The 21308-nt window shown below is 33.5% G+C and overlaps 1 protein-coding gene across 7 annotated transcripts in view; it reads right to left on the minus strand.

The window, feature by feature from the left end:
- Nucleotides 1-21308, minus strand: part of ODF2L (outer dense fiber of sperm tails 2 like) — a 40227-nt gene that overhangs the window by 14574 nt on the left and 4345 nt on the right. For 6 of the 7 annotated variants that reach the window (XM_036351857.1, XM_036351855.1, XM_036351862.1 and 3 more), the window contains exons 2-9: nt 16954-17116; nt 14294-14423; nt 11774-11833; nt 11581-11652; nt 10957-11073; nt 7533-7718; nt 4044-4153; nt 3483-3618 (exon numbers count right to left, since the gene is read on the minus strand). In XM_036351857.1, the coding sequence (XP_036207750.1) occupies nt 3483-3618; nt 4044-4153; nt 7533-7718; nt 10957-11073; nt 11581-11652; nt 11774-11833; nt 14294-14423; nt 16954-17063 (921 nt within the window). In that variant the 5' untranslated portion in view covers nt 17064-17116. The remainder of the gene's footprint in view (nt 1-3482; nt 3619-4043; nt 4154-7532; nt 7719-10956; nt 11074-11580; nt 11653-11773; nt 11834-14293; nt 14424-16953; nt 17117-21308) is intronic. The other variant, XM_036351860.1, reaches the window with a different exon arrangement.

Raw genomic sequence — 21308 nt, forward strand, 5'->3', positions numbered from 1 at the left:
TAACTTGTGCTATTTTACAAGTCAACCGAGCACAGTTTCATAGATGCCAGCAAAAAGCATGAGATTCATAGATTAGAGACACAGGACTTTATTACTCCCAGCAATAGCAATGGCCATGTATCAGCATTTGTGTTAGTTTCCTAAGCCCCATTTCCTACAGGGCAACATAAAGAAGGCTGGATGACACTTGTACATATAGTGGGATGCATTACAGAGAAGCAATGCTGAATTTAGGGGACTCAAATCTCTTATAACAGGCAGCCATCATGCCTGCCCTTTGGTAGAAGGAAATAATGCTATCTTCCAAGCATTTGCAAGCAAGCATTGCTATTTTTCTCTATACAAACTGAATGCTTACTGCAGGGTCAACGAAAGCAGCAAAGCAGGGTCAGTGTAGCAGCCAGATGATGGTGGCTTGAACCAGGATAATGGCAGTGGTGCTGGTAAGAAGTGGTCAAATTCTTGGTATATATGAAGTAGATTTGCTGACATACTGGAAGCAAATGTGAGAGAAAGGAGTGAAGGAGGACACTAAGTAATACAAAGTATGATTGGCATTAACTGAGATGAGGAAAGAGTAGGAGGAACTATTTTGAGAAATGCAGGAGGTTGTTTTGGACATAACTTTGAAATACCTGTTAAACATCCTAGTGGAGATTTCAAGTAGGCAGTAGAATACATGTTCGGAATTTAGGGTCAAGGTCTAGGCTAGGGACATAAATCTGAAGCCTTAGGATATAGATGGTATTTAAAGACCCAACACTAGATGAGATCACCTATCAAATCTGGAGAAATTTGTTTTAAAATTGCCTAATATTTCCAGAAATATCGGTTTTAACCAAACCTCTGTTTCCAGGCACAATTCTGCACATAAATCTGATCTGTGTTGAGCAGTAACAAATCCCAATTTTTAATCTGGATTGTATTACTCTCTTTGAAAGGTAACTCTAACACTGTGATACAGGGTGGCATCCATTCAGATCATCAAAGGATAAGGTCAGTTGAACTTACGTTGAACTTCTGAGAAAATAGTATGTTTTAAAATAGAAAGAAAGAATAATAGACATTACATGTTGAAATGGGGCAATCTCTAGAACAGCGGTTCTCAATCTGTGGGTCGCGACCCCTTTGGCAGTCGAACGACCCTTTCACAGGGGTCGCCTAAGACCAGCCTGCATATCAGATATTTACATTACGATTCATAACAGTAGCAACATTACAGTTATGAAGTAGCAACAAAAATAATTTTATGGTTGGATCACAACATGAAGAACTGTATTTAAAGGTCCAGAAGGTTGAGAACCACTGCTCTAGAAGGATTGACATGAAACTGTGAGCAGTGGTTACCTCCTGGGGGGTGGGATTTAGTACTATCTATGTTTCTGTATTGTCTGAATTTTTACAATGAAGCATGTGTTGCTTTTATAATCAGAAAATGTAAGAAAGATATTTCTATACTGAACAAAACTAAATAAAAGGAACAGTTATGAATGATTTTCACAAGCAAAAATACATACATATATACATACCTAAAATTACCTAATATTGAAAAAAGTATAGGGACCCATTTATGGCTGATAATTTAGAAAAGTAAACCAACATTAAAAACGGGCCTCCCTTTGACCACGTAATTCCAATTCTAGAAATTTATCCTAAGAAAATAGATATATTAAAAGACTGAAACTTTTAAAATTTATAACTGCAAAAAAAATGGAAGTAGTCCAAAATCCCAAAAATTATATATATGCTAAAATAGTAACTTTAGTTATATTGTTCTGAGGTTACAGGTGATTTTAAATGTTTTCCTTTTGTGCTTTCCTGTTTTTCCAACTTTCTGTAATAAATAAATAGAACTGTATAACCCTCTAAATAAACTTGTGTTCTTTTTAATAGAGGAGTTCACTGGGCTTGGAAGCATTAGAAACTTTAAAATATAAAATTATCCTAAAGCAATTAAAAATAATAAAACATGACTTTTAGGCAATTATACATTATAAATAACATATACCAAACATACCTGGATTTTCTTCTTAAGTAAAATTCAAAGACTAATGCATTAAAAATACATGTTTCTGCATTATTGATAAAATATGATATAAACTTCAACTCAATGACTTTATACCTATGTAATACAAAATAGAATTCCCATGTAATTAAAAACTAGATTTATAATTAATGAAATATTCATCTAATCCTTTATCTCCAAAAAATATCAAGGAAATTAAGAAAATAAACATAATAAATAAAATTTCCTGTTCCTGGATGAAACATTTAAAGCATTTCTTCAATAAATATTCATTGATAGGTAAGTATATGCCACACCTTCCCTGGGCATCCTATGCTGACAAAGATAAGAGTTTATAAGGAGAGATTTCTAAAGATTCTGAGCTGACCTTTAAAGGAAAGGTTAGATTTAGATACTGAAAAAAAAATAGAATTCCAAACTTTAAGGCTAATTAAACTATAGGAAAAGATACAAAACACCTTGAACAAATTGCAGGCTATCATAAATATTCAAATTTGGCTAGAGCTAAGGAGAACCAGTATACTACATCCCCTAGTTTCCTTTGCAGCTATGTGGGACCATATGTCTAAATAAGTAGAAAAGTAGAGTGACATATTGCTTGAAACCTGACTACATGGCAGGAGCTCCAGGACCCATTTTAACCATGAAGGATGAGCTCCACAACCTTGGAATGGCAGAGTAGTAATATCTCACAGAGGCTAGGTTATCTGATGCCATATCAGCTTTGAACTGCCAACACTGGCCTTGTTTTACATAAACAGATTCTTTTCTGTTTTCTACTTACTGTCCTCCAAAAATAACATTATGAAATTGAAAATTATACCATCATTTTTAGTCAAGTCTCATCTGGTTACATGAATCTCTGATTGAGAACTCAAAATATCTTTTTTCTCAGAAAACATAAAAGCTTCTTCCTCATCTATTCTCTGGTACACATACAAACCAATCACCCCTTGGATTTGATTAAGTTGGAAAATTCTTTCTGGTTATGAAGCAGCCAAGAACATACTTTCTGGTTTCAAACAGACCACGGCAGAGGTTATATCATATCGTAACCATGACACCTACAAATAAGCTTATGCATTAAAGTTCATGTAATTTTGAATGGTTCACTTAACTGCTAAAATTGTAGAATAAGTAAATTTTTTAGGTTGAGACAAAGAGAGTCATTCAACTTCTTAAATCTTGTTTAATACTGCTAAAAACAATTTTAACATGTACCTTTATATACAACTATAAAACTTAATACTTATGTACAAATATGTGTGTATAAATATGTATAATCAGATATGTAGATAGATGTAAATTTTTAGAAGTTTCTTATTGTAATACACTTTAATACTCTGAGAAACATAAAGGACAAAATGATATAACAGCATTATTCTAAATATACTATTATTTTAAGTTACTTGTTCTAAGTAGACTAAGTGTCATCACACACACAAACACACAGTACCTTTAATTTTGTATTCTCGAGATTCAGAATTTCACTTTCATGTTCAATAGAGTGAAGTTTTCTAAGAATTTCTTCACATGAATTTTTCCCCTGGTCCTCCATTTTCTTCAGGTCTTCCAAAAGATTATTGATTTGCCTTTATAAAATAAATTATATATTTTATAAAAGTTACTAAAATTTCAAAGAATACATTGTAAGTGTTTCTGAAATTATTTTGGTAGGGATCACTGTTTCAAAATTAATAGAAGTCATAGAACAAGGGAAATAGGAAGCATTCATCTATATAAAGTTACTATTAAGAAACCTTGAAAATACCAATGAAAAATTATACAACATTCTCTTCGCTATTCAATAAAACAACTAAATTCTCATCTAGAGATATGTCACTCTCTCTCATTCACACACATACCATTTCAGGACAAGATTAAATAAAAGAATCAAGTGAGGCAATAACTAATCTTTTGAAGCAAGTTATATATGATAGTTTTCAATGATAATACTGAAGAGAATATATAGAAAATAAGACACTTAAAAGCAAATATTCAGGGTTTATTTTCTTACTTTTTCATTGTTTCGATCTGAACTTCCAATTCGGTTTTTTCTATTACAATTTTCTCATAATGACTTTTCCAGGCATTGGAAGCTGAAATTGCTTCAGACAACTTGGCTTCCTAAAAAATACATAAAGTACTCATCTTGTAATTTAATAACACTCTGGTTTTGTACAGGGCCCTAAACACAAATATGTTATAAACAAGGAACAATCCTATAAAGCATGGAACTATTCTTATAGAAAATTGCAGTATACAACTCTGTATACAGGAAAGAATAATATCTTTATGTAACTATTATTTTATATGCACGTAGTGGCAGTTCTAACTTAACATTTTAAGGATGTTGCTGAAACTATTTTCAAACAATGTTTCCTAACTAATGAAGATATCTATTTACTGTAGTTTTCATTTTGCATTCTATATACAGAAGACATCAACAACCACACAAACATCAGAGGAGAAAGAAACTATCTGTAATTCCATAATTCCACAGCATTTAATAATACAGTCTTATTTTATAATGATGCCAAGCTGTTTTGTAGAGGTCACCCCACTGGCCTTCAAACACTGTTACTATCAGCAAAGAGATGAAAGTGGTAGTGGTGGCTTATCCACTTTGAATGTGAGCTCCCAAAGGTAGAGATTTTTGTTTTATTTGTTACTAGGGCCTTGAATAGTGCCTGGCATAAAACAGATTCTTAATGTCAAATGAATCCACTCTTTACAAATCCAGTGAACTGTATAGCCATTGTACCCCATCTACATTCTATAGAAAATCAAATTCACTGGAATGACAACAATGCCAACAATCACTAATCAGAAGATCCAGAAGTAAGTAGTCCCTCCTTAGTTGCAGGGGATCCGTTCCAAGACCCTGAATGAATGCCTGAAACCACAGATAGTACCGAACCCTCCATATACTATGTTTTTCCTAACATACATATCTCTGATAAAGTATAATTTATAAATTAGGCACAGTCAGAGATTAACAACAACTAATAATAAAACAGAATAATAACAATATCCTATAAAATAAAAGGGTAATATGCAAATCAACCGAACGGTGAAACGACCAGTCTCCATGATGTGCACTGACCACCAGGGGGTAGACACTCAACACAGGAGCTGCCCCCAGCCCGCAGGACCCGATCGCCTGATGGGGAATGGGGAACTGGGGAACTGGGGATGGGTGATGGCGAACACGGGCCAGAAGCCAGGAAAGATGGCCCTGATCGCAGGCCAGGCCTAGGGACTGTACCTGTGCATGAATTTTGTACGCTGGGCCTATAGTACTGTAATAATAGTTATGTGAATGTGGTCTCTCTCTCAAAATATCTTATTGGACCATACTCACTCATCCTTCTTGTGATGATGGGAGATAATAAAATGTCTTACTAAGTTGAGAATTTCACCTTTTCTCTTAAAGGAAGCACTTTATGGTTTCTCTTTGGAGTACCAGAATTGCTAGCATACTTAGGGATCATTATTAAGTAAAATAAGGGTTACTTGAACACAAGCACTGCGATACCATAATAGTCAATCTGATAACCGGGGCTAAATAAGTGACTAAAAGGCAGGGAGTGTATACAGTGTGGATATGCTGGACAAAAGGATGATTCATAACCCAGGTGAGACAAAGCTGGACAGCACGAGATTTCAGAACGGCAAGTGATTTAAAATTTATGAACTGTTTATTTCTGGAATTTTTCATTTAATATTTACAGACCACAGTTGACTAAGGGTAACAAACTGTGGAAAGTGAATCAACCGATAAGAGGGGGACTACTATAGTAATGGTAATAGTTAACACTTATTGGGTGCTTGCGCCTTTCCTTCCATCATTCATCTGATCACTGAATAAATACTTACTGAGCATCTACTGTGCACAAGACATTTTTGTTTATATTTGTAGTTACATTTTTGCTATATTAAAGAAGAGTATTCTGTTTTCAAATTCTACGTAAATGAATTTTAATATGCACTGTGAAGTGTAAGTTGGTTAGTTATGTTATATTATAAATAAACATACTTAGAAATTTTACCTATAAAATAAATGCTATGAAAAAGTTAAGACATGATATGATTAATTGTTGTGGGACTACTTTAAAAGGAGTAGTCAAGGAAGGTTCCTCTGAAGAGATGTCAATTTAAAAGACAGCTGAATAATGCTGCAACAGCAAACAAAACAGTGAAACAAACCAACTCCACACATTAGAGGGGTAGAAAGGAGGCTAATATTGCAATTTATAGTATGGCCATACACTGTGTTTTGACATATATTTTCTCATTGTTTTCCTCCCTATAGTCATATGATAGGCAGAATTATTATGACATATATTTTCTCATTGTTTTCCTCCCTATAGTCATATGATAGGCAGAATTATTATTCCCTATTTTATAGATAAGAAAAGTAAAGACTAGAGAGATTAAGTACCTTACCCAAAGTCACAAGGTTAACAAGCAGAGGAGCTTTCCTATACTATTATCTGGGGTCTGGGGGATATGACGCTTTTTAAATAGGAAATCCCAAGAATGTTAATGAATTTATTGGTTTGATTTTTATCACTCAAGAATATTTTCAGGCTTTTAACTAGGTCTACAGTCATCTAGATTTTGAACCTAGTCTTCAACTCTTTTAACTAGTTAAAGTCTTCTGAATGTAGGTAGGTTAACTATTAGTCTTAAAATGTTAATAATTGAGCTTATAAAATGTTGTGTTGTTTACATAAGTGTTTGTGCAAGTCTGTTTTCACTTCGAAAAACCTCTAATAATTCTGTAAGTCTTAACATAAGGTTCTAAGAGGTGGGATACCAATGAGACATTAAAAAGTAAATATTTTATTAATTGGTATCTGAGTAAATATAATAATTTGTTAAAAACAACAAAGCACTAAGTCCATTTGCAACTTTGTACTACATGCAAAGATAACTTTCACATGGTGTGTTTACGTCAGAGAATGGTTTTAAATGCATTACAGAGTTTAAATGAATTACTGAATAAAGACATATGGTCAAATAACATAAATCAGCATTTCCCAAACTGGTGTTCCTCAGAAGCAGTTCCAAGAGTTGTTTTGTGGGTAAAAGAAGAGTTCTGCGGTTAAGTAAGTGGTGGGAAATTCTGAGTTCAATACCCTTCATTCCACTGCTTCACTCTTACTGAAGTCTTCGCTGGGCCTCTAATATGCTAATGTGCACTGTAAGTTTCCAAAGGGAAATATGTATGAAATGTTACCCTTAGTTGGCCATAGAAGCTTTGGGACACACTTAACATAGCCTTGAAGTTCCCAAGGAAATGCTGATATAGTTCCATATGTAAATTTCACATTTTATGTAATCTTTCAAGAGAAAGACTACAGCAAAAAACTATGAGTAGAGTTTTTCTAGTATCAATAACCTTAAGAGAAGAATAAAATTATTATATTAAGCATCATGACATTAACTGCATAAACTAAGTACATAAAATAGTTCAGTAAAAAAGAATCTATATACTAACCTGGTTTCTAATCTGGGAAGTAAGGTTTTCAATGTCTCCAGTAAAATGTTCAAGCCTTTGTTTGTATATTTTAGATGCCTTTTTCAGGGCCATAGCTTTTTGCCTACTTGACTCTTTCACTGCTGCTGTCTCATGCTTATTCTTTTTCACTTGCAAGTTCCATTGGGCTATCTTGGTCTCTAAGCTCTAAAAAAATATTAGCAACAATTAAACTTTTAGAACTCCAATGTTTATGTAAACATTGCAATAGTATGTAAATAATCTTCCACATGAGATTATTAAAGGATTCATCACACGATTAATAAAAAACAAAACAGTGAAGATAGATGATTTCACCAGTGTTTATCTCTAACCAGTTATAGAATGCAAATTTAAAGTACATACTCTACATAAAACAAATGCTACTCTCACTATGGATAATAATATTGCTGATTATAGTACAAACACAAACTTCCTTGAAACTGTTGTGATTAACTAGAAATTCACATCTAGACTATTACACATAGCACCAGTTATCTTGAATTTAAAAAAAGAACAATAGTTAAGCTAGAGACAACTCAAACAATAGGTATACAAAGCTCAAAGGAATTGGTAGTTCACCAAAAATATGATCAAAATCTATAGATCATGAAGGGCATGGATGAGATAAGCATACAGGTATTTACCAAACTTTAATTTAGCAGAATTAAGGGGCATGCCTTGACACTTAAAAGCGTTCATCAAGGACAATAAAAGTACTGCTTTACCCAATGAGTAGTAGTTGAAGTTATTCTTCTAACACTGAATGAGGTTACATAAAGGAATGACTACCAGTTCTGAAGAGTGAGGGTAAAGAGACGTCTGAAGGCATGTTTCAGTCTATTGAGTTTGATGGTATTAAAGAGCATGACTGTTTTCTTGACATATCTCTTGACAACATAAGGAGAGAGGCTACTAGGCTGGGTTAATGATGAATATGATTTAGTGTGACTACTCTCATGCTTTTCCCCAAAATAATTTTAAGAGTTTGTATTTAAAGTATTGGAGTACTAAGTATCTAAGAATTTAAAGAATTAAGATTTTAATGCTTTTATGTATTTTCAGAAAGTTGTGTAGTACTGAAAAGAATTTAGTCTCAATGAGACAATCATTTTAATTTTTTAAAAAGCAAAGAAGTCACAGTAGAAAATGGGGCTTTCCTACTTAACTCTATGACCAATAACTAACTGCTTTATAACTTCTACTAAAATTGAGATCTTAAATAAGATTTAAAGACTTGATTTCTTTGAAGAGTGACTAGGTAGATAGGAGAAGCAAAATATTCTTAAGCTGTCTTTAAAAATCTATCTTAAACTAAAAACCCCAGGTAATGTTTTAATAAGTAGTTGGGGGGGAACAAATAAGAGCAGTACCGTGTCTACTTAAGAGAAACAAAGGCCCCACAGGAAATACAGCTGTCATTCCTCTATGAGACCACAGGATGTCATCATCACACCATGAATAATTGCTATACTATTAACCTTTTAAAACACCAAAGGTGAAGCACATTTTCTTTTAACAGGTTCCAGTCAAAGCTTTCTCACTAGATTTATCAAATCCCACACTTAAGCACTAGGAGTATAACGAAACTATTGAATTATTTTTAGTTTCAGAAAAAATAACCCCTCACAGTCATTTGCCAAATAAATAGACACACATTTAAAATCAACTATTTGCCTTTTCACAATTCCAAAGAACTATTAACACTGGATATTATAAACGTAATTATTCTCTGTCTCTTCCAAAATGTGAAAATATTCTAATAAAGATCTAGAAAAAAATGAGTTCAAAGAAACTTTGGGGTAGTTCTCAGAGAATTATAATGTAACTTATATTTTTAAAAGGTCCAATATAATGAATTGCGTCAACAATACTAAAAGAACCTGAGATTTATGTTGCCAAACTGAGTTCATTTAGAGTTGTTACTCTAAAATAAGAACTTGTTAAACCTAAATCAAAGAAATGAATTCTGACCTGCAATTACTTCTTAATGCCTTAAATTCCAAAAGTGTGTGGAAGATGGGATGTAGAAAAATCAGTAACCAAATGCAACTTCTTTTAATCATTTATAAACAGTTTAATTTTTAAAAAGTAAATTGAACTTCAATTATTGGACAGGAGGCTGTCCTTGCAAAATCTTAGGAGTTTGGCCTTCCATTTTTTTCCTCAAATTATCAGGAATATAAAAAGTAACTGTTAACTTCTTAAAATCACTTAATAGTTCATTTCTGAATTGAAGAAAATAATTTCAAAAATTTCCCCAACTGCTGCTTGAGGGCATAATTAAAAATTGTGTAAGTAAGGTAAATTATAGTAGATGATTACTTGAGATATTAAATCACATGTAGTCCCTTGTATTTACCATCATGAGCAATGCAAAAGCAACTCTTAATTGATAGGCAGTGCCCCAAGACACTGATGCAGAGGACACAGGGCATCTATGGGGGAAAGTGCTTAAAAGCATACGTAGGGGGACAGAGGACAAAGTTTTCCATCCCCTATAAGCCTGTTAATGTGCCTTTGATGGGCAAAAGCTCATTGAAGGAAACAAAAGAAACACGCCAAGTGTCCTCTTGAAACATGTGCCACAGATTGCAGATGTCTGCTAAGATTCAGGAGTGCAAAAGCAAACTAATTTAACCCAGAAGTCCTCACCCTCAGTAGGGGTTTGTACACTTCTCTTCTGAAAGTGAGAACACTACTTATTTTCCTTTGGCAAATAATGGCAGCAAATCCAGATAGCTAGTGTCGTATCATAGCAACCTCAACTTCTTATAGCAAGTGACTGTGAGGCTTCCTAAACAATATTTAAACCATCCAGTTAAAACCAAAAAATGCCTCTTATTTATACTGCTAAACTACATAACAAGGAGATCACTTGCTTATCTAAACACCAAACCTAGGATGACTGATTTTAAAGTTATTACCATTAATGAACACAAAAATAATAAACATTTATTGAATGCTTACTAAATATGTGTGAGAGTATGTATGTATGCATAGATGTGCTCTCCTCCCCCCCAATAAAGACTGGAATGCTATATACCAAAATGTAAACAACTGTTTCAGTTTGTGAGTTATTTTAATTTTCTCTTTAATGTTACAAATAATTCACAATAAACATAAATTAACTACATAATGGAAAAGGATTTTTAAGTAATTCAAGCTCTACAAACCCTTCCTAGAGTGGTATTAAAAAGAGATAGCATTTTAATATTAGGGTTTGAAGGCAAGTCTTTAGGCAGCCCAGAAATCTTAAGATTCAGATTTGCCTCAAATATACATTTCCCATAGCAACACTTAAGTTGAATTCTTTCAAAACCACCAAATTCCAGAATTAAGGAAAGGCTTTATAGTAGACCATTAATTTAATCACAAACTATAAAAAAGGATTAATATTTATAACCTTTATGTACTCTTTTAATTTATCATTTTCTGCTTCCTTTTTATGTATTTGGAGCTGTAGTCGTTCATGAACTACTTTAACTGATTGTGAAAAACGGCTAGCTTTCAAAGCATTTTCCTAAAACAGAGAAGAAAAAATGTGTTATTTGATCTACTTCTCCACAATCTTTAACTTTACCTTTATTTAAACATTAACTAAAAAACTGATAAAAAGCAAAGTAACACTTTACATAAACCATGATACTCACACCCAATTACATATGTATTTTATGCACAGCTATCTGGGATGTTTTCTCCTCCCTCCTTTTATTTAATTATCTCTTTTTAAAAATTCCCATCTATGCTCCTAAGTAAAATTATGGGTATGTCTAAAATGCTCTATAATACAAATTTATACACAGTTCCTAACAAACAGTGATTTAAGCCAAGTACCCCAACAGAACACCATAAAAATCTAACAGAAAAAAACTTTTAAAAATTAAGATAGGCTATTGCTATGTAAAATACCCAAAAAAACCAAAAAACTTTTTTGTGTCTATTTCTGAGGATATGAGAGCCAGGATGGAAAGAAGGGAAAGGAGTCAATATTAAGAAAATAAATGAATTAAACTCAAAATCTGCTTACCTTTTCATTCTGAAACAAACATAAAAGTTCTTGGATATAGGTCTCCTTTTCAAGTACCTTCTTCTTAAGATCCTTCAACAAATATAATGTTAGCGTTAGGAATATCATAACTTAACATTAGTTAATTTTATAAAGCAGAGCAGCATACAAACAAAAATGTCAGGAGAATAGACACAAGTGTAAAAAGACTTACAGTATTTTCACTTTCATTATCAGTTAGCTCCTCTAATATGCTGGATAAACTGTCACCTATCTGTGAAAAAAATGCTATAATCATTTCTCCATATAAATTACATTTCTCCATATAAAAAATAGAAAGTGGAATAAGCATCAATTAAGAAATTAATATGAACAACTGCAATGCACAGTGCAGATTTTTTAAAATGTTAACATCAGAAGAATTTTTTTTTTTTAAATATATTTTATTGATTTTTTACAGAGAGCAAAGGAGAGAGATAGAGAGTCAGAAACATCGATGAGAGAGAAACATCGACCAGCCGCCTCCTGCACATCCCCCACCGGGGATGTGCCCGCAACCCAGGTACATGCCCCTGACCGGAATCGAACCTGGGACCCTTCAGTCCGCAGGCCGACGCTCTATCCACTGAGCCAAACCGGCTTCGGCAACATCAGAAGAATTTTTGCCTAAGTGTCCGAAATGATGTTTTGTCCACAATTCATTAAATTAATCAATTTACTAAATTAATCTCTAAATAATGTCTCAGAAAGTAAAAGGTAAAGTTAAAGATTGTGGAGAAGTAGATCAAAGAACACAAGCCAATGAAATAAAAATCACTAAAAAATCTTGCATGTAGAGGAAGCTCACAGTGCTATTAATAAACAGGTAAAAAGTAGAAACAACCTAATTTTACCAATAAGAATTACTTTTAATTATGGTAAGTCAGTAACAGAATCCTATGTAGACATCTGAAATGAGAACAAAGAAGAATGTTTATCCATTTGAGCATTATACTTCTGCTTGAGAATGTGAAAAAGCTATGTATTTCTTGCACCTACAAGCACTTATGCTTGTAACCTGTAATGCAAACTGTATACACAATTTCAGAGAGTTCATGAACTTTTGTGAAACCCTTCCATATGCTCTATAAGGTCACACAGTGGAATTGCTTGGTACACGTTTTCATTTCTCTGCGTGTACACAATTTATAAATGAATGTTCACAGCAGCTTTATTCATGACAGCCAAAAAGTAGAAGCAACTCAAATGGCCATCAACTGAGGAATGGATAAATAAAAATGGTATATCATAAGTACTGATACATGCTCCAACATGGATGAAACTTGAAAACACTATTAAATGAAAGAAGGCAGTTACGAAAAACCACATACTAAATGATTCCATTTGTATGAACTATCCAGAATCAACAAATCCATAGAAACAGAACGTATATCATAGGCTAAGGAGGGCTGGGAGGTGAGCTTCTAAAGGGCATGAGTTTCTTTCTGTAGCGATGAGATGCTCTAAAATTGATTGTGGTGATAGCTACACAATTCTGTGAATATACTAAAAGTCACTGAGTTGTATATTTTAATTGGGTGAATTGTATGGAATGTGAATTATATCACAACAAAACTGGTACCATGAAAATACATGAATGTATAAATGTAATGTACACAGAGCTTAAATTCTGAGTATTTTATTATAATCGGCTGAAATGAATTATAACATTATAACAAAGTTTTTGAGACAGATAATGAAAATATATTTCTACAAAAATATGCTGCTCTCACGTAGAACTATTTCTGAAACATTAACAGGGTTAGTTTAATGTTTGCCATTTCAAACAAAAATTCAAAAATTCCACCTCAAATATATCAACATTTTAATTTCTACAGTTTCAAAAATAATATAGCCTTAAGTGAGACATATCACTATTAATTAGTGATTAACGTTCCTTAATTAGTGATTAACATTCCTTACTTGTAGGTATTCTGTCTAAGAAGGTGTTCTAAAGCTCGTTTCACACGTTTAAAAGTATCTAATTCTTTTGTTAATACTTCCTTCTGTTTAAAAGTTCTTCTTCATATTGGATGCAGAAAGGTTAGCCCGACAAAATATAAGAACCACATACATAGTTAAGACATAGTATTAAGACACTCTAAAATATACTACTGTTATCAAAGAATACATTTTCCTTAGTAACAAAATCATTCTTTTGTACATAGTAATAGTAAATACTGCCAAGTTTATTAAGAGTAATAGACTCTATTACATAGTACATTAAGTAAAATGAAATCAAAATAAGAGCTTAAACTATAAAATATTTCTGGCATTTATTTTGATAAAACCAATAGTTTACAATCTATTTTGTGTCCCTAACTCAAACTTTAGTGCACTGAAATTTTAGAGATTTCTATTCCACAAAACATTACAAAAATAGATATATTTCATCTTTCAGAATATTTTGGTTTTAAACTCACTCTTGAGAAAAGCTGACTCTCTAATTCAACTCCAGGTAAATCAAGCACCAAGGTAAACAGTTTCTAGCTCAGCCTCTTACCAAGTGCATGCCTGAGACTATCTCTGAGGAAAAGAATTGTGGAATAAAGGACACTGGTAAGCCTGCATTTTTTTTTATGTCAAATACCAGTATATGAGCATAACTACTTTAAGGTATGAGATCTCAGTTAGTGCAAACTGAATATTATGCTAACTTTTCATTTTATTAGATGTTCGCAAGTCAAGTACTCACATTTTCAAAACTAATTTCTTCAATGGTGTCCTTACATGATGAAAGTGATTCTACAGCATAGGCTGCCACCTCAGCTTCCTTAAATGTTGCTTCCAACCCAGTCTTTTCATTTAGGATGTCCTCCTTCCGACTAATTAGATATGCACAAACAAAATTTAAGTTAAATCTGTTACATAAATGAGGTATATTTTTATGCATATATAACATAGCTGACCTAAATATTACAGTTCCATAAATTGCTCTGCAAAGTATAACAGTAAATTATCACTGAAAATGTAATGAACTTTTCAATACTCCCATATTTTTTCTACATTTACTGTAAACAGAAAGACAGCTTTTAAAATGATAAGATATATAAAACATAAAGAGCACCAACAGCAGTGTTTTCACTGTGCCATTTGGTCATTATTCAACACCCCTTTTCTGGTTTGTAAAACAATTTGTGGGAGTGTTTGTCTTTTTTTTCTTCCCTTCCTTCCCAAAATATTTCTCTTTCTAGACCTTAGGCCCAAACCCTTTCTTGAAACTTACTACTCTTCAAACAAAAATTGCCCAGGGAGAATGAATACTCTAAACAAGTGGAAACAAAAAACTACAGCTCTCCAAATATCTAAAAATCCTTCACATTTGGCTTTATCATAATTATCATTCAGGACAAAACTGATAGTATTTGCCTTCTTCATTATGTTTTACCTAAACACTACTGGTTATCAGTCTAAATTTTTTTGGTGGGGGAGGTCACATTGTTGTACCCTGAAATCAGGATGCTTTTCACCACCTTTGTCACTCAGGAGGAAGTCTTTAGCTGTCTATCCTGTACGTGCCTCATGCTTATAGAATAAGGGTCTCATGCTTTGCCAAATATCCCAGAGATGGGGTGCAGCACTTTTTTAACCTCTAGGAATGATGGGTCATAGAAAAGGGCTGAGGGAGCTGGTGAACAAGGAATGTTTAGCAACATTACAGAAGCAAGACTTCAATGTAAGCTTGCTGCATATTGAAATTTAGAGTGTAGCAGCAAGAAATTTTATTTCAGTTAGAGATGCTCCTAAAAAATGCCATTATCACCAATAATCTTAAAAGCAAGGACAACTCTTTTTTTTAAAATATATATTTTATTGATTTTTTACAGAGAGGAAGGGAAAGGGATAAAGGGTTAGAAACACTGATCAGCTGCCTCCTGCACACCTCTCACTGTGGATGTGCCCGCAACCAAGGTACTTGCCCTTGACTGGAACTGAACCTGAGACCTTTCAGTCCACAGGCTGACGCGCTACCCACTGAGCCAAACCGGTTAGGGCAACAAGGACAACTCTTGAGTCAAAAAGTGACTTAGAAGAGTTGGACTTAAGTACAGAGAAATTTTGAGAATACCTAAACTCATTTATTATACGTACATTTTTATAAAAGCACAGTTATTTGGAATAAAAATCTATGTATAACTAAGGAGCTTTTTCAATATTTATAAATAAAATCCCATGTCTTTCTTTTTTTTTTTTCAATATATTTTATTGATTTTTTACAGAGAGGAAGGGAGAGAGATAGAGAGTCAGAAATATCGATGAGAGAGAAACATCGATCAGCCGCCTCCTACACATCCCCCACTGGGGATGTGCCCGCAACCAAGGTACATGCCCTTGACCGGAATCGAACCCGGGACCTTTCAGTCCGCAGGCCGACGCTCTATCCACTGAGCCAAACCGGTTTTGGCCCCATGTCTTTCTTTAATTGGCAGCTTTTCTCTTTCTTTACGGAACACATATAATGGCTCATCGGCATTTGATGGCATCTTAGAGACTATATAAAAAAGTAGATTGTGTTCTTAAGCACCACTGGCTTAAAGTGATGGGCCTAAGAACATGCTGGCCATTAATGACAACTGCCTGTTATTAAAAACCATGGGCAGAAAGTCAAGAATGATTACACATGACTGAATATTTTCATTTATAACAAGCTAAACTAGAAGCTGGACCATACCAACCATACTAACAATGGTATGTTAAGATTGTCATTTAGGGGAGCAAGATGTCATATAAATAATGAGTATATGCCTCATTCTAAAAAAGCAAAATATGGCAGGTATTTGTTGAATAACAATATAGCAAGTGACAGCAAATTGGTGCTCATGAAGTACATTTCCAGTATTTCAGAATTTATATCTTCATTTACCTTAGTTAAAACACTTTATACCTTATAAATTCTTAATAAATAAGGTTTTCGTTTTTAATTTTATTCAATGAGATCCCAAAAAACAAGCCAAATTCTGCTAAATGAGTATATTGTAATAAGATTAAATAAATGGCCGAAACCGGTTTGGCTCAGTGGATAGAGCGTCGGCCTGCGGACTGAAAGGTCCCGGGTTCGATTCCGGTCAAGGGCATGTACCTGGGTTGCGGGCATATCTCCAGTGGGAGATGTGCAGGAGGCAGCTGATCGATGTTTCTCTCTCATCGATGTTTCTAACTCTCTATCTCTCTCCCTTCCTCTCTGTAAAAAATCAATAAAATATATAAAAAAAAAAGATTAAATAAATGTTAACTACTAGATTTGAAGATGATATTCTAGGAAGAATGCTGTATTTAATTCAAATAATTTACAATATAGGCAAAACATGAAACACTGAAATCAGAAAATTAGATATCCCCTATTGTTGAGAATACCAGCTGAGATGACTTTCACTGATGTGCTGTGGTAAATGTTCTTTTTCTGGTCTACTTTTAAAATGGGAAATCAGTTCTGAATGACTTCCATCATTTGCAGGCTTCTCCATAAATTCGGTCAATGAATTTATAGATGGCTTCCACAACAACTTCTCCACATAAGCTGAAAGTTAGGAAATAATTTCGTTATTAAACTTATCATTTCATTAGATTCTTTTTTATGTCATTACCCTATAATAAAAATCTAAAGATGTGTAAAAAAATATTTCACAGTCGAAACTCAACAAATAGGGATTTTAACTGCTACTAATTGTGATACTAATTTAAAATAGTATCAAAATTGCACAGCACACCCATTCAACAATTGTCAATATCCATACACAGTTTCCAAAAGGTCCACTATTTTCTATATGATCACAGGATGTAGAAACTTTTATAAATCAATTTCTTGAAGTATTATAATATCTTAATCCAGTCAGACTAGAAAACGGATATAAAAAACATGGGTCACATACCACAGTTTACCACACATTAATGAAACTCCAAAAAAATATCTTTAGAGTATATTTGTATTTATAAAAAACATATTTATATAAAAAAAACACCATGGGTTAATGATAGTGCTATTTCATTAGATCCATCCAATAAGAAATACATATTAATTATCATAGACCAGTAAAATTTAACATATTTTTGAAAGTATTTGACAATAATAGTTACAAAAAAAGGTAAGTCATTTCTTTGAAAGTAGACCTTTCAAAATTAAATTCACTTACTCCTATTTCCAAGCTTAATCTAGGATAGTTTTTGGTGGTGATGATTAGAGAGATGCCATTCCTTCTAAATTTTACTAATCTAATTTTTTCACCCAAACTTGGAGATGTCATTTTTTAAATGTGAATATTAATTCCTTTAAAATGGTTCCAGCCCTAACTGGTTTGGCTCAGTGGATAGAGCATCGGCCTGCGGACTCAAGGGTCCCAGGTTCAATTCCGGTCAAGGGCATGTACCTTGGTTGCGGGCACATCCCCAGTGGGGAGTATGCAGGAGGCAGCTGATCGATGTTTCTCTCTCATCGATGTTTCTAACTCTCTATACCTCTCCCTTCCTCTCTGTAAAAAACCAATAAGATATATTTTTAAAAAAAAATAAATAAAATAAAATAAAATAAAATGGTTCCAGTTTAAGTAATGTGTTAGTATTTCAGCAATCATGAAGGCTGTTTTCACAACTCTAATATATAGTAATGTGTCTTGACTTCAGTTTATACAAAATCAAATATTATATTTAAGACTTTCTGCATTTCTTCAGAGATAGCTCTTTGTAATTTATTTTTATATATTTGTGTTATAAAATACATATGTTTAAGAATTTTCAATACTTTAGGTAAATGGAAGATTACATGTTGAGAGTTATTCACAATATTTTATTAACAATTCATAAACCTTCCAAAGTGTCTGTAAAAAATGTATCTACTTTTGTGTGAAGATTCTATATGTATCAGAGAGGCAAATATTTAGGATACAGACCAATGAAAAGCATACTCATATTTTGGAAATACCAGAAACTCATGTCCAAATGGAACTGCTGAATAAACCTACAGATAGTCTAAGATGATCTACTTGAATGCTGCCAACATGCAACATCCATTATTAGGGAGTAACAATATTTGAGCTATCTATAGTTTAGAAGAATTAAAAACACACACATACACAAAATTAAATAAACCAACTTAAGGATGAAAAGAGTATGCTCTGGATAAGTCACTGCAATCAAGAGAATTTTATCATCTACTGCTTTGTTCAGTTGCAATAGCTACTCCACTCAGAGAGGAACTATATCTTTCAGGCATTAATTTGTTTAAATATTTGCTTCTCTGTACACTAGAATCTCAAGAAAGAATGTCTTATTTATATTTGAATTCTCAACACCAATAAGCCTTGTACAAGTTAAGCAATAATTGAAAGAGAGGACTCAAGACTTAAAGCAATTAATGAATAGGATGAATAAAAACTTTACTTAGTCACCCTTTGATTGATCTTTTGGGGGATCATTAAAAGAAAAATGGTTCCTATATTTGGAATAAAATTTTTAAAATCAATGTGAGGGGTTAGGGATCTTCAATTTGTAGGAAATATTTTATAAGATTCAGTTTGGTATTGTATTTTTAATGAGTTCTTACTTGGTTTTGTTGGCTACTGACAGCTACTTATACAATTTTTCTAAAAGTTTTATCACAAGATAAAATCATACAACATTTTTCTGCTTCATCACCTATGAAAGTAATTATGTCTTATTTTAAAGGGTAAACAAATAAAATTAAAACATTGTAAAAAAATAGAGACTTTAGAATGACTTTTAGCCCAACATTAAAATGGTTATCTTCATTACTGATTCCTCAAAACAAAAAAATATAAATCAAATCTCAGATATTTCCACTGAAATATCAACAATCACAGTCTTACAATCTAGAAGTATTTTCCAGGGTAAAAATTGTTCAGAGGTTCCAAGGCACTCCACTATTTTTGTGTTGTGACAATACTATAACCAAAAGCATATGTGTGCTGAACAACAATGTAGTAATTTTCTTTAGCATAAAAAGCCCTACCTTCATTAAAAATGCTATCATTATAGTGGACCAAATGTATTCTTGTATGAAAAGCAGATGTTTCAAAAGAAAATAATTTCAATTATGTAGAATATACTGCCAATTGACAAATGTATAAATAATACTTTTGAACAACTTGTTTGTGGTTAAACAAAGACACATATTTTGCATATATACTTAATGATCAAATCCCTAAAGATTAGCAATTTTAAAATATTTTTAATGTTTAAAGAATTAAATTTCCTATACAGTAATGACTTTACCAGTCCTCTACCAAAAAGGCATGTTCTTAAAGTTTTTTCCAGGAGTGGTCATGGGTTTATGCTGATCCAGCTACACTCACTAAACTATGTTCCATTTTGGACAGTAACAAACATTTGAGGGATGGCTGTTCAGGGACTGTGATGCTGGCCATGGTCAGAGAAAAGCAAGATCACAGTCCATGAGACCTTTCTTAGCACCTAGATTGTTCTAAACTAACCATCTGCAGACAACTAGGTATTTAAAATTAATCTCTCTGATGAAAAAAGCATATTAATCTTGCAGATATTTTTTTGCCAAACATTAATTCTTGGAAAATTAGCTCCCATTGGCTTCAAACAAAGGCACACAAAGCTTCTACAGAAAATTCACTATGAAATATTCAGCAAGGAACACAAAATAGATATAGGAAAGCTTCTCCTTTCTCTCACTATTCTAGACACTAGTCAAAAGTTTACGAGAGAAGTAATTGTAAGGCTTTTTAGACTCCATAATGGAAAAAAAAAATGTACGTATAAGAAATTTGAAAATAGGCAAAAAGTAAAAAATAACCAAAAGTAGAAAATTGATCTTATGAGTAAAAGCTACTATAAATAGAAAAAAAATTTTTTCTCATAGAGAATTTCATACACCACTCAGTGATGGGGATACATTCTGAGAAATGCGTCAGGTAATTTTATTGTTGTGTGAACAACATAGAGTGCACTTCACAAACCTGGATGGTATAGCCTACTGCACATCTGGGCTCTATGGTACACTCCATTGCTCTTAGGCTACAAACTCGTATAGCATGTTACTGTACAAAACAACTTGAGATTACGCCAGACACAAGAGAAATGAAATAGTCAAGAAACACGGTAAATAGATATATGAGGTTCCTGCCGGCATAACATGGCATACTGTTTTACAGCAAATTTTTTTATAAGTAGAAAGAATACACTCTAAAATAACAAAAAATTGTAGTACAGTGAATATATAAACCAGTAACATAGTCGTTTATTATCACATATTATGTGTTGTACAACACTGTATGTGCTATACTTTTATGTGACTGACAGCACAGCAGGTTCATTTCACCAGCATCATCATCACAAACACGTAATGTGTTGTGCTCCAACATTAGGATGGGTAAAACAGCACTAGATGACAGAAAATTTTCAGCTCCATTTTAATCTTACTAGAGGCTCGGTGCATGAAAGTGTCCCTCAGCCCAGCCTGCACCATCTCCAATTTGGGACCCCTCGAGGGATGTCCAACTGCCCGGGATCAGGCCTAAACAGGCAGTCGGACATCCCTCTAACAATCCAGGGCTGCTGGCTCCCAACCGCTCGCCTGCCTGCCCGATTGCCCCTAACCACTCCCCTGCCAACCTGATCGACGCCTAACTGCTCCCCTAATGGCCCAATTGCCCTAACTGCTCTCCCCTGCAGACCTAGTCGCCTCTAACTGCCCTCCCCTGCTGGCCTGGTCACCCCTAACTGCTCTC

This window comes from Myotis myotis, unplaced genomic scaffold, assembly GCF_014108235.1.
Source record: "Myotis myotis isolate mMyoMyo1 unplaced genomic scaffold, mMyoMyo1.p scaffold_m19_p_2, whole genome shotgun sequence".
NCBI lineage: Eukaryota > Metazoa > Chordata > Mammalia > Chiroptera > Vespertilionidae > Myotis > Myotis myotis.